This window comes from Hydra vulgaris, chromosome 08, assembly GCF_038396675.1.
Source record: "Hydra vulgaris chromosome 08, alternate assembly HydraT2T_AEP".
NCBI lineage: Eukaryota > Metazoa > Cnidaria > Hydrozoa > Anthoathecata > Hydridae > Hydra > Hydra vulgaris.
The window spans coordinates 22018166-22032500 of NC_088927.1; the positions used below are offsets into that span (position 1 = coordinate 22018166).

The window sequence follows — 14335 nt, forward strand, 5'->3', positions numbered from 1 at the left end:
AGCAAACATTTCAACATTCAAATGATTTTTCTGCATACTTTAAAAACAAAATTAAAGAAATAATAACTAGAAAAAAATAATTTACATAAATTGTTTCTTATTTAAAAGCATAACAAATTCTTATAACAAATACCTGGCATGATGACCCTTATAGAACGTGGCCTATACTGATGATACTTTTTACAATCTCAATTACAGTGAAAACAGGTTGATGATTAAGATAGCTTTATAAAGTTTTTATAAAATAATAATACTTCAATCATTTTTATAGCCCACACTATAAACATGATGGAATATTATTTTTAATTAGAACCCACAATATATTAAACTATATTTTGTATGTTTTATTCTTTGTGTAAACAGGGCCTTCGAGAGTGCCAATGGCGCTCGGCTCAAGAATGCACGGCAGCGCTTATATTTTGAACCAAGAAGTTATAAAATTTAAAGTTTTGTAAACGCAGCAAAGATTTATTTCTGATATAGCACATTGTATTTCTGCTTTACTAAAAATTCTTTGGATTGAAAAATAGTTCTTTATTCAAAACTGATATATGAATCAAAGTATTAGTTTTAAAACTAATAAACAAAAAGTAAATCAACAAAATCTTTAAGAATGGTAAATAAGGCGCTTAAAAATGAATTTTTTATCAAATATCAATGACTTTGTCGTAGCTCACCTTTTTAGTAAAATCTCCTTCAATCAAAATAATCAAATATCAGCAGCGTGATCTTGCACCATGGTGATAGGAGAGAGTTTTTACAATTTTAGTTTACTAGACAATCGTTTACCCTCAGCAACTAATTCAGGAATAGTGCTGAAAATACGGAGCATGATGCAAATGTATGCTAAAAGGTGTTCATGCATGACTTATAAATTGCTAAATTAGACGCCTACGGTTTTTCGAAAGAAAGTCTTAATCTCTTGCTATCCTATATTAGTTGCCGTAAACAAAGGGTGAAAATAGGGTCTTCTGCCTCAAATATATTATCTGGAGTGCCTCAAGGGTCAATCCTTGGACCTACTTTGTTTAATATCTTTAAAAATGATTTATTTTTATTTATTAAAGACACGGAACTTTGTAATTTTGCTGATGATAACACTATTTATGCTTGTGATTATAGCTTTGAGGAGGTAATTTTTTTAAAAATGTTAAATATTAGCAACAACCGAGTTTAATTAAAAAAATCTAAGTATAGTCTATAAAAGGTGTGATTTGTCTCTGGGTGAATTATTAAATTTTGATAATAGTTCAAGAATCTATCTACGAAATTTATAGATTTAAAAGTTTCCATCATAAGATTTTTTATGATGGAAACTTTTAAATCTATTATTTGTCTGAATCCAATATTTATGAAAAATCTTTTTTCTATAAAAAATCTTACGTATAAACTCCTTTGTAGCAAAACATTTATTCTAGCTCCTAAAGGCTCCATATATAATGATTCATGTGTATGTTATATAGAGCCACGCTCTGGAACTCTCTAAATAGTGAGACCATGTCCGCAAAAAGTCTCAAGGCGTTAAAAAAACATATCAAGAATTGGTATGGTAATAATTGCCTTTGCAAAATTTGTCGTTTTTAAAATTTTGTTTTATTTTATACTGACTTATATTTTTATCTAAGATTGTACTATTATAAATATTTTTTTTTTTTTAAATTGAAACAATAGTAAATTTTCATAATTTTTTTTTTTATAAAGCAATTGTAATTTTTTTAATGACATTTAAATGTGTGTGTACACTGTCTATAAAGTTAAATGTGTTGGTTTAAATTATTCTAAGTGTTAACTAATTTATTAAATTATTAAATGTGTTGATTTAAATTAGTTTTAGTGTTAACTAAAACTATCTTGCAAAAATCAACTTAAAATAAAGTTATTAAATTAAATTAAAAATCGACGACAGAGAGAGCGGCCATTCACTCTAAAGATCTCTTAATGGCGTCTAACATTTTCCAAATAGGATGCAATGACGGGTTTATGGCAACCAATAAACTTTATACCAGGTAAAAAGATTCCATTTTCTTTCCTATTCATGTGTGTTGCTTTACCAGAAAACATATATGTATGTAATAATTGTAGTTAAATTATTACAATAATTATATATATAATTTAAATTCATATTGAGAGAACTTTATATTGAGTTACCTAGAAATTCTAAACTCCTAGAAGCTAAGAAAAGAGTCGTATCAGAAATTTGACGAAGAACTGTACTCCGTTTAGCAGTCTTAGAGTTCGTCACTTCTAGACCTCTGAATATATACCAGTGGTATACAGTCCCATGACAATTTATTAGTGCCACCAATATTTTTTTCATATTTTCTTGTTCAAGTTGAATTTAACAATTGAAAAGCAATGTAATATATTTTAAATGTATTATTTATAAGAAGTCAATTATGTATAAAGGTGATTTCTTCTGATTTTTTTTTACTATTGGCATCCCTGACATTTCTGGAAGCCATCTTGTCACGACACTATTACTCAACTGTCATCTTTACAAGCACGTGATTGCTTTTCTCTGTCTATTGTAAATAAAGATTTTCTAATAATATTATTACAGAAAGGTCATTTTTGATAATGTTAAAACTCTAACCTCAAAAATCTTGTACTTTTTAGTAATGGATGAAAAAGGAGATCTTTCACCAAAAAAAATTGGATTTATAAAAGCATTGATAAATGAAAAAATACTTTCACAGCGTGAAATTGCTAAAAATGTGGTATTTCATATACCTCAGTACAGAGAGTTGTCAAAAAATTGGATATGGTTGATAACTGTTCACCGAAAAGAAAAGGTAAATGTGGTAAAAAAAAATTTTGACTCCTCGTGGTGAAAGAACATTGTCGAAAGTAATAAAGGAGGATAGGACTGCTACTAATTCTTTCATAAAAAAAAAATTACAAGACACTGGAGTTCAAATGTCCACCAGAACATTGCAGAGAAGACTCAATGATCTTGGTTATAATAGTAGACGGCCAGTAAAAAAGCCAAAGTTAACAATCAAAATGAAAGAATATAGATTGAAATGGGCTCTGAAGTATAAAAACTTTACAGTAGAAGATTGGAAACAGGTTTGTGTTTAATTTATTTTAATATTTTTATATGAAAACACACATGGAATGAGAAAATATAAAAAGTATTTTATTTCAGGTTTGCTTTAGCGATGAGAGCACATTCCAAGTGATGACAAACAAAGCTCAGTATGTTCGCCGTAAAATATCGGAAAAATATCACGAAGACTGTGTTATAAATGGCATTATGAGGCAAGACCAGTATCGATAAGTCTTGCAACATCGGTTGTTACCACAATTAAGGGATTGGTTTGGTGAAATCGAGAAATATATATTTATGCAAGATGGTGCCCCTTGCCATACTGCAAAATCTATAAAAAAGTTCCTCTAAGAAGAAAAAGTTCCATTATTGGATTAGCCAGGTAACTCACCAGACGTCAATCCAATAGAAAATGTTTGGGAACTCCTGAAAAGAAAAATTTTAAAAATTATCAAACAAAGTTAATTTGATTGAAAAAATTATATATTATTGGAACCACGATATAAATATAAAAGAAATGTCATTAAAATGTATTGAAAGCATGCCTCGACGCGTCCAAGCAATTATTGATGCCAAAGGCGGGCTCACAAAATATTGATACAATGTGTGTCTATCATTAGGTTTATCAATTTTTGTCGTTATTTTATAGATTTATTTTGGTTTTATTGTGCATATGAATGTTAATCAATTAAAAATAAAAAGTATTTGAATACATTTTAATTGTTTACTGTATTTTATAACCCCAAGAAATCATTAATACAGAAAAATTGTAGGTGGCACTAATAAATTGTCATGGGACTGTATATTCAGCTGGAGTAATAACTACCAATAGAGCTGGTAAGACAAATGTCTTACCAGTTCACTTGTAGTTATTACCAAGTCAGGTTGAACATCACATTTCCCTTCTGACTTCAATGAGTCACTTTGAAATTAGCATTAAAAGAACTGTTTAAAGCCCCCACCGATCCACAGTCTTTTGAATCACACATGTTGAGTTCAGTAAAGGTGAGAAAACTCAAATATTTGATAACTAGCCGGGTCCTAGTAGAAACAAGGCGGCTTATTTGTCTGAAAAAGATAACGCTCTGTTTCTCTCTTTTGCTTCAACATTCAAATACTAATTAAAAAAGCAGCTTTTTTATCGTGATATTGACAACAAATGTCTCTTTTGCGTCAACTTCTTCAACAACTGCGTTGCTCAGCCATGGAGCGCACTACCTAAGGAAGTTTTTAGTGCTATCGTTGTCGACTGCTTTGATGAGTCCGTGTTGACTGATCAGCTACCATTATAATTACCAAAAAGCATCATCTTCCGTGCAATCAAGCACGAGCTTGCATGGCTAACTGTTTATGGCCTTACAGAATATGCCGGGTTCTTAAAAAAATAGTTTAATTATAATAATAGAATTTAAAATTTAAATTCTTTTTTCATGTATATTTTTATTCCGAATACTAAAGTTTTAATCTCAAATACAAAATTTAAGCAGATTTTACATTGTCGGTCATTAAAATGTTTTTTGTTTATTGTAAAAAAAAACAAAAAACAACGGGTCGCCAGACGCTCCTACAAGCTTGACGCCCGGGTCAAATATTCCCTTTTGCTCCTCCCTTTTTTTAATTAATTTTACACTTTTGCATATAATTTTTTAAATACCGTAATTTTATTTAAGCTAGGATTAGCTTTCTCAGGGGGCATTCAATCCTGTAAAAAATTTTATTTTTCCTTTTTTTTTTTCCAGATTCCGATCTAAAATTACCTAAAAAAAAACTCCTCACCTGCATACATTTTATCTTTAGTATAATATTTCATTATTTGAATTTTTTAATCCATGTTAAATAATATGTTAAATAAATTAAATTAAAATTTATAAATTTTATCAAAAAGTTTTTTTCTCAATAAAATTACAAAACCATTACTCTAAAAAACTTATTAATACGTAAAAACATATTATTACGTAAGTTTCTAAAGGAAATTATTTTGTATTTTGAAATAAAACAAAAAACTTCTTTATAAAATGTAAAAAAAATTTTTTTATATAATTTGAGATAAATCAAATAGATTTTATGTTTTCAGACATATATTATATTATTTATATTTACATTATCATATAAATGAAAGCATTCTTTCTATAAAAAAGGAATTATTTATTTATGTTTGTTTTATAAGAGTATAAAATACACATAAATAAACATAACTTTTTTACTTTTACCAACTTTGACTTGGAGTAAAATGTTGGTTAAGTACTTCTTTGTGACAATTGCATCGAGACTAATCTTTACTTCCATAAAATGTGAATGTTTCATAGAAAGGAGCCAAAATCATTTTACACTAATAGAATATTATAAAAATAAATTACTTCGTGAAAGTATGGCATCGTTCATTGGGAATTCAACGGATACTTTTGAGAATAAATTGATTGAAGGTAAAAATTTTTCGACATTCACCTCAGAAAACTTTTTTACTTCTATTGAGATTACATTAAATATGACTCTTGATGAAACTTGCATTTCAAAAGTATGTAATGGTCGGCAAATAATAATAACGAATACTGATGAAGAATCAACAGCAATAATTTCGAACATTGTTGTTCCGTACAGCAACTTTTTTGTCTTAGATTTTAATGTTAATAATCAAAATTTATTCTACACAAAAAATTTACTTCCATTATATGTAGATCCCCAAAATTATTTATTTTTGAACTTAAGTATATCATTAAATGTTACAAAGTATATTTTTGTGACGATCACTAATAGAACAAATGAGAAATATCACATTTTATCATCCTTTGTTCAATACAATGATTTATGTTACGATGAACATATGGTTGATACTTATGACATGTCCTACATGTTAACCATTGCAAGTGAGATTGGTCCAAATGAAGAAACCATTTTTATTATGTGTAACTCCATAGAAAGCTTCCATTACTTCTTGCAAGCTTGTGAAAAAAAGAATGTAGTCATTAGAACAGTAATTTTAAATACGATAACTATCTTTGAGAATAATGAAATAAAAAAGGTTTTAAGCACCTTTAGGAAAACAGTCAATGAATTGTATTATTACTCACAACTCTACAACTCAGATGAATTTACGCAGCCATTATTGTTATCTGACATATTAAGTATTTTCGATGGCTATGAATTTTTGAACTCTTCTTATTTAGACAATTATTTAAAACAGTACTATTTCTATTTTTCAAACAATACTGATGAATATATTCAACTATCTTATTTAAAACCAAAAGAAGAATTGGGTTTGAACTTATTCAAATGCAATAAAATCTGTCAAACTGGATTTGAACAAAAACAAATTTTGTTTAATTCAAGCGCAACAAAAAAAAAAAATCAAATTTGTGAGCCTTGTGTTGAAAATTATTTCAAAGCAGAATATGGAGCACAAGAATGTAGACCGTGCCCTATTGGTCAAAAGTCAAATAACGATAAAACGGCCTGCATATCAAATCTGACAATTGACTTGACATTTCGCAGCACCAATGTTTTAATTATAACTTCGTTTGCTAGTTTTTCTTTTTTGTTAAGTATCACTATTATTGTAATTCTAATATTAAAAAGGAAAACACCAATTGTAAAATCATCAAACGTTGTTCTTTCAGTTATTCAGAACTTATGTCATTTGCTAGTTGCACTTTTTGTACCCATATTTTACATTGAAAAACGCGATTATATGATTTGTTGTACAAGACATATTTTATTAGGTTTTTTACTTGCCACAACCACATCAATTACTTTTATAAAAACCAGAAAATATGTTTACATTTTTAAAAAAAAGGGTCGTATTTCTAAAAAGCAATTATTATTTGCTACATCTATCGATTTGATGACGATGAGTTTTATTTTGATTGTTCAAAGTCTACTGGGAGTCATTTTATTGATAAAATCACCACCTTTTGTTGATTCGAAAATAAATTATGAAAAAAAGACAATAACTTTTGAATGCACAGCAGACTCTCAACTAACTGCTCAGATTTTATATATCATTTGTTTGTTGCTGATAAGTTCGGCTCAAAGTTTTCATGCTCGAAACCTCCCCTCTTATTATAACGAAACACTCTCAATCGCGTACAGTACGGGAATATGTAGCATATTGCTAACTTTTTATTTTCCTATTTATTTTGGCATTGAAGATAACGAGGAGCGAATGACAGCCATTGCCCTTCTCATATTAACAGTAAATCTCATCATTATGACAATAATGTTTTTACCTAAACTATTTGTGGTACTTTTTAGACCAGAAAAAAACAACAGGAAAAGTTTTCAAGCTAAAATCAATTCTTACTCTCAATCTAATAAAGGATCATCTATTAAGTAGGTTTTCTTATTTAATCCAGCAAAATTACGCTTAATATTAAAAGTCTATTATAACTTTATATATATATATATATATATATATATATATATATATATATATATATATATATATATATATATATATACATATATATATATATATGTATATATATATATATATATATATGAATATATATATATATATATATATATATATATATATATATATAAATATATATATATATATATATATATATAGATATAAATATATATATATATATATATATAAATATATATATATATATATATATATATATATATATATATATATATATATATATATATATATATATATATATATATATATATATATATATATATATGTATATATATATATGTGTATATATATCTATATCTATATATATATATAAATTGTATATATATATATATATATATATATATATATATATATATATATATATATATTTATATATATATTATATATATATATGTATATATATATAAATTGTATATATATATATATATATATATATATATATATATATATATATATATATATATATATATATATATATTTATATTTGTATATATAAATATGTATATATATATATATGTATATATATATATATATATATATATATATATTATATATATATATATATATATATACATATATATGTATATATCTGTATATATATATATGAATTGTATATATAAAAATTACAAACCAAAATATAAAACGTGTAAATATATTACATATTATCAATACGCATTACGTATGCTATGTATGCTATTTATTAAAATAAATTCTACCGTTTTCTGTAGTATATTTTACCTTGCTTTTTTCTAATTTTTAGACCACTTCTATTTCTAATTTAAATAAACAATTTAAATTAATTATCTTCAACAATTTAAACACAATTTTGTTTCCAAATGATAGCAACTTGTTTTATTCCAGTAAAGATAATAATATATTATTTCAAACAGTATATTCAATAGTTTAAATGGAACAAGTTATCTTAAAATATATAAATACGCATCCTAATATATATCTTAAATAAAACGATACGCAATCTTTAAATGTATAAATACTTTAAATATCAGCCATGGCACAGTGGTAGCGATCTTGTCTTAAAAACAAAGGATCTGTAGTTCAAACCCCACCTTAAGAAAAGTTTTGCGACATCGGTTGAGAAGAAGGCGTTAACTTACTAATAAATGCTCTTCCGCAGTCCTCTGTGATAAGACCGTAAGGACCTCTTGGGACACCTAAAAAAATATCAACAAAACTAGATACACTTTATTCCAATGTCTCTTAACTTCCGGTCATCTCTAAACATTGCTTTAAACTTCCGGAACTTTTTATTGATAACAAATTAATAAGATAAGAGCAATTAAAATGTTTTTTTTGTTATGATTCTGGATAAAAGTGTAACCTGGAGAGACCATATGGCGTTGTTGAAGATAAAATATCAAAAAAAGTTGCTATACTTAACAAAAAAAAGAAGATAATGAATCTATCTTGTTTACAAAACTTGTACTATTCTCAAATTAATTGCAGCAATGAAAGTATAAAGTTTTTTAAGTAAAAAAAGTAGTAAAAAAAACAAATAACAAAAAAAGTAAACAAAAACAGACTATAAGAAAGGGTGACCATCTGCGCAGTTTTTTCACAAGACAGCCCCGTTTTTTCAAAAATTGTCTCGCGACCCAAAATTGAAACTAATGTCCTGCTTTTTTGAAATTCAATAAAATTAGTGAAAAAATTTAAATTTTAAAATTTTCTTAACTTTTGGTGAAAAAATTATCATACTACTATAAAGGTAGTTTCAGGCATAGATCATTTCTGGTTCAAAAAAATATTATTTAATTAAAAAATGCTATAAATTACATTAGGCTATCAAAGAATTCCGCCATACTATCCAATGGAAGTCTAAGTATAATTATTACCATCAAATTGGTAACATTTTAATAAACTAAACGGCTAATTTTTTTTAGCAATCTAGTAGATTCATTATAAAGATGTAAAATTGCTTACAAAATTAATGACCCCATATTTTAAAATCAATATAACCCCTGAGATTACTAGTGTAAAATATTATTTTTTTAATACAAGTCTAATGCCCCAATCCCTTCTATGGATCAAAAGTTTTATTATAAAATAGATACATTTATAAGCTATTAAATGTCCAAAACAAATTTCTTCTTTGTATACATAAAAAAACGTTAAAACGTTAAAGAAAAAAATCAACAAGTTTATTTTTCTTTACATACAAACTTCCACATTTTCTATTATTCAAAACAAAAATAATGCTATGTTTAGACAATCCAAGCAAACTTCTAATATAATGTTTTTATTGTGACAAATATTTTCAGGAAGGAAAGGGATTTCATTGCCTAAATATTGTTACTTTCTTGAAATTACCACCCAAATTTTGAAGTTGTTCTAGAAGCTGCAAAATCCATTCTGTTCTTTATTGTCATTAAAAAAAATCTTTTTATTTTTTGATCAATATGAGAAAATCTTTTTATTTTTTGACCAATATCTGCTGTCTCAATTGTGCACAGAAGCTTTTGAACAAAGCTTTCTGAAAACACTAATTTTTTCTCTATTAATCTGATTGTGAGAACCATGTTAAATCTTTAATTTCTAGTGGTGTGGATCCAAGTAATGTGGATCTAAGATATTTGTGAAAAAAAGGAAGCCAAAGTACTGTTCTTTGCCTGCATTGATGTTTTTATTAGTCTAGGCATGACAAGTTAGTTTTTACAAGGTTTTGAGCAACGTGCATATTTTATTTTTAATTTCATTAAAAATTTATCTATAAGGAAGCTTTTTCCAGAGAAAAGTTTCAGTGGTATTGTTTTTCCAATAAGATAGTAAAAAAAAATCCAAGGACAGGCAAAGCACTTCTTTATTAATTTAGTCCTTGAAAATAGTGAGGTATATAACCCAACTCAAGTCGTTGATTGTTGCATCGACAGCCATTAAGCAGGTTTATCTGCTTTGACATAAATCATAAAAGCAAATCGGAAAAGTGTCTCTCATGTTTAAAAAAAAAGTTGGCTGAATAGTTTAATTAATATTTGAACAAAAATGTTTTCACACCGGACAGAAACGTAGCGATCCAGCGGGCTTTGTAAAATGCACCAGGTTTGTAAACAAATCTGATGGCTTCTGGTGGCTTTTATCCAAGCAAAATGCCATTATCAAAAGGCATTATCATAATCTAAATCTGGTGGCATCTGGTGGCATCTGGTGGCTTTTATATAAACAAAGTGACATTGCAAAAGACTAATGCATTAATTTAGTCAACTGTTATTGATTTCAATTTTTGAATTAAAAAACTTTTCTAGCAGAAAGACTTGGTTGTTTCCAAAAGAATAACAGCAAAAGTTTTGATACTTTTCATATAGTGTTTGCAAAATTTTTACCAATTCAATAAAAAACAAAATAAATTTAGGATAAATCTCTCCCTTATGTCGAATGCTTCCTTTTTTCTTAATTTTTTGCGAGTGTTTTCCACAGCAGATATACACAGAAATATTTTATTTATTAAAACTTCTGATATTGTTACGACAGATTCAAGAAAAAGTTTTGCTTGATTTCTGGAGATTTTAAATTGACCATCTGCTGCAATAATTTCATATTCATCAAAAACGGTTATTGAATGAGTTAAAGACTCCATTTCGGATTTATTTTTTTTCGAAACATAGGAAGTTGAAAGAATATCTTGTTAAACATTTTTTTGTGTTTTAAAAGTTTCTTCTCCTCCATCTTGAGTTTCTTAATGAAGTATTTATTTGGCACACATTCATTTTTGCTCTTGATCTTTCTGAATTTAAAAATAATCATTTCTGGGTATTTATCTCTGTGTATAACACTATTACTTCTCCAAAAACTAACTTTCTAGTCACCCTTTATCCTGTTAAAAGTCAGTACCATCCATTCTTGCTACACTTCGATCACTTTGATTTGTTTAAAAGGCATTAGTAGCAATAAAAGTCATCGAGCTTATCTATCTTTTCTTTAAATTTTTCTTGTTTTTTTGATTGATTTGAAGATTCACTTTTGGAATGTTTTTTAATGGAAGTCTCTTCAATGTAGAAGAAGACAAACTATAAACGTTTTTTATTTTTGATAACTTTCAGTGATCTCTTTTATAGATGGCATTTTATCTCGTTTACTACTTGATAAGCAATAGTTGCTATAGGAATATTTCTGACTCCATTAGGATCTTTATTGTGTAATAGTTAAAAAAGGCAATTTTGATAGGATTAAATAGTATTTCTAGATAACATCAATTGATAAAACCATTTCTCTGTACATTTTATTGATGTATATCGCGGTTATAATTTTGCTTCACTAGATTATTAAAATATTACTTTTTTAACCCATTTTTACCTAAACAATGTGTAAACTTTGAAATTGTAAACCTTGAAAAGTTATAAATTTCTACCTTAGGGTAGAATATGCGATATATTCTACATAAGGTATAATTTTCTACCTTTTAAAGTTAAAAATTATATCTTTAAGGGAAAAATTGTATGATAAACCATGGTTTTTAAACTAATTTTCTACATTCAAAGGTAGAAAGTTATACCTTACTAAGGGTTTATCCTAAATCCTACACTAAGGTAAAGATGTAATAATTTCTTTTTAGTGTGTACTATGCCTTCATAAATACCATAGGAACCTTCTAAACTTTTTTAGATCGGGATCTTTTTACAGACTTCAAAGTTGAAGAACTTTTAGAATCTTTTTACAATTTTTTAACAACTTGCAGAACATTCCTACTATCTTCCAACTTTTATCATTAATTTTTCTATAATGAAAACGGGGTGGGGGTGGGGTGGTTTAGAGTTACCTTTTAAAAGATTTCTTACCCCAACTTCACTTTTCACAGGCTCTGTATGTCATTACCTCTAGTTATCATCCCCAGGGGTAAAATCTTACTAGAAATTTTTGGATTTTTTGCTTTTTTTTTCACGTTCCTCAAACTGACTTTTCTATTATTTGGTGAATTTCAACAATAACTTTAGATTAGGAACTGCAACATTTTTCTGCAAAATCTTAAATGTTTTATAAAAGTGATATGGAATGTCATTCCGCAAAATTGTTAAAAAAGCAATCTCAAAAGGGCATCATTATGAGTTTCTTTTGTCTGACAACTGTTTTTAAACTAAAATTCTAGAGCTTTTTTAATCTCATCATGCAAACTATTATGCAATCAAGTAACAGTGCAACGGGCTTATAGATCATTTTTTTCCTCTGCCAGCGAAATACCGAAAAACTTGCCAACGATTAATTGACACAGAGAAAGAGTTTCAGAGGCATTAAACAATATCTAAAAAAAATAATTTTATATAGGCAACATCCAGCAGCACGGTTGCCAACCAGATTTAAAAAATGTTCAGTACAAGGAATAAAAAACGCCAATTTACTATTGTCATTTATCTTTCTTTGCTGTCATGAATACTGTCCTGCCAAATTTGATGCATTATCATATGACTGTCCACGACAATCAGATGTTGAAATGTCTGTTTTCTTGTAGAAAACTCAAAAAAATCTTTTATAAATGTCCCGCTACATGCCCATGAATGGTGAAAAGTTGTAAAAACCTCTCGATTGGTGCTGTATCTTTAACATATCGAACTGCAAATGTTAACTGATCGACATGAGACAAGTCTGGAGTTGAGTCAACACTACTGGAGTGGTATTTTACTTTTTCTAATTCTAAATACATTTTATCAAATACCTAATTTCCAATTAGGCATATAAACCCTTTGCAGATATTGGGTAAGAGGTATAAAAAAATATGTAATACCCTATTCCAGAATGCCATGTTTTTGATGTGTTTATCTAGGAAAGGATCAAGCTGGCTCAGTAACTTTAGAGTACCAAAATAATTTCCATTTTGCTCTGATTCAACAGTTTGATTGTTTCCACGGAATGGCAATCCTCTTGATGACAAAAACTTCACTACTGCAGTATATCTTTTCCGCAAACTCTGCCAATACAATTGTGCATTGTTGAACTTTTTAATAAAAGTCAAATTATTCACTTTCATTTTGCTGATCAATAAAATAATCAATCAAATAAAGATTTTTTAAAAATCTGACCAATAAAATAATCAATCAAATAAAGATTTTTTAAAGAAGATATTACTACAGTGATGAACTCTTTTAATGCTTATTTAGAAAATAAAACAGATGCTAATACTTCTCCAAGCTGTTGTCCAGCAGCTTACCTGTTTTTTGTTAATTTAAGCATGATGGACTTATTGCTTTCAATGAAGAGGAATATATAAACAACAGTATTTCGACTTGAACTAAGGACTTTTATTTAAGCCTAATATAACTCATAATTTGATGAAGGACTATCCTGCCAAAGGGACTTTTTTTGTCGATAATTGTAATAGAGAAGCTGAAAATTATCAAACTCTTGACTGTCGCTTATTTAAAGAAAATTTTGACTTTATGCTAAATGGAATTGTAAAACTGATATAGGGGACTGTTGTAAGCATGTTGCTGTATCAATATACCAATAGTTGACTATACAGAGTCAGACAATAAACTGGAAAAGACGAGAAACTAAAACACGTATTGACAATCTACGGATATGTTATATTACATGTTCCAGGTGAATCAACCACCTCTGAAGCAATTTTATTTAATAAACTTATTTATTACGACAGAAATAACACTTGAAAATAACCTTTCGTTTCAGGAACCCGTTAATATTGCTTTGCAATTTTTTTTGAAGTTCTAAAAATGTTTGCCGTCAAAATTTTCTGACGCGTTAAAGACTTATAAATATTTTTTGAAAGATTTTTTTTTTAGCTTCTTCTATTATTTCTAACCCTTTAACAGTCCGCGCGTTTTCTAAAAAACGGTCGCTATAAGTTTTGCGTTTTTTTTGAAATGGTCTCTAAATGTCCCGGCTTTTTAAAAAAT

The 14335-nt window shown here is 27.5% G+C and overlaps 1 protein-coding gene across 1 annotated transcript; it reads left to right on the forward strand.

The window, feature by feature from the left end:
- The first annotated feature begins 5417 nt into the window (after positions 1-5417).
- LOC136083126 (vomeronasal type-2 receptor 26-like) lies at positions 5418-7379 on the forward strand. Its single transcript, XM_065802535.1, has one exon. The coding sequence runs from the start codon at positions 5418-5420 to the stop codon at positions 7377-7379; it is 1962 nt and encodes a 653-aa protein (XP_065658607.1).
- Positions 7380-14335: the final 6956 nt, after the last annotated feature.

Coding starts and splice junctions, on each gene's coding strand:
- LOC136083126 (XM_065802535.1), top strand. CDS start 5,418: ATGGCATCGTTCATTGGGAATTCAACGGATACTTTTGAGAATAAATTG.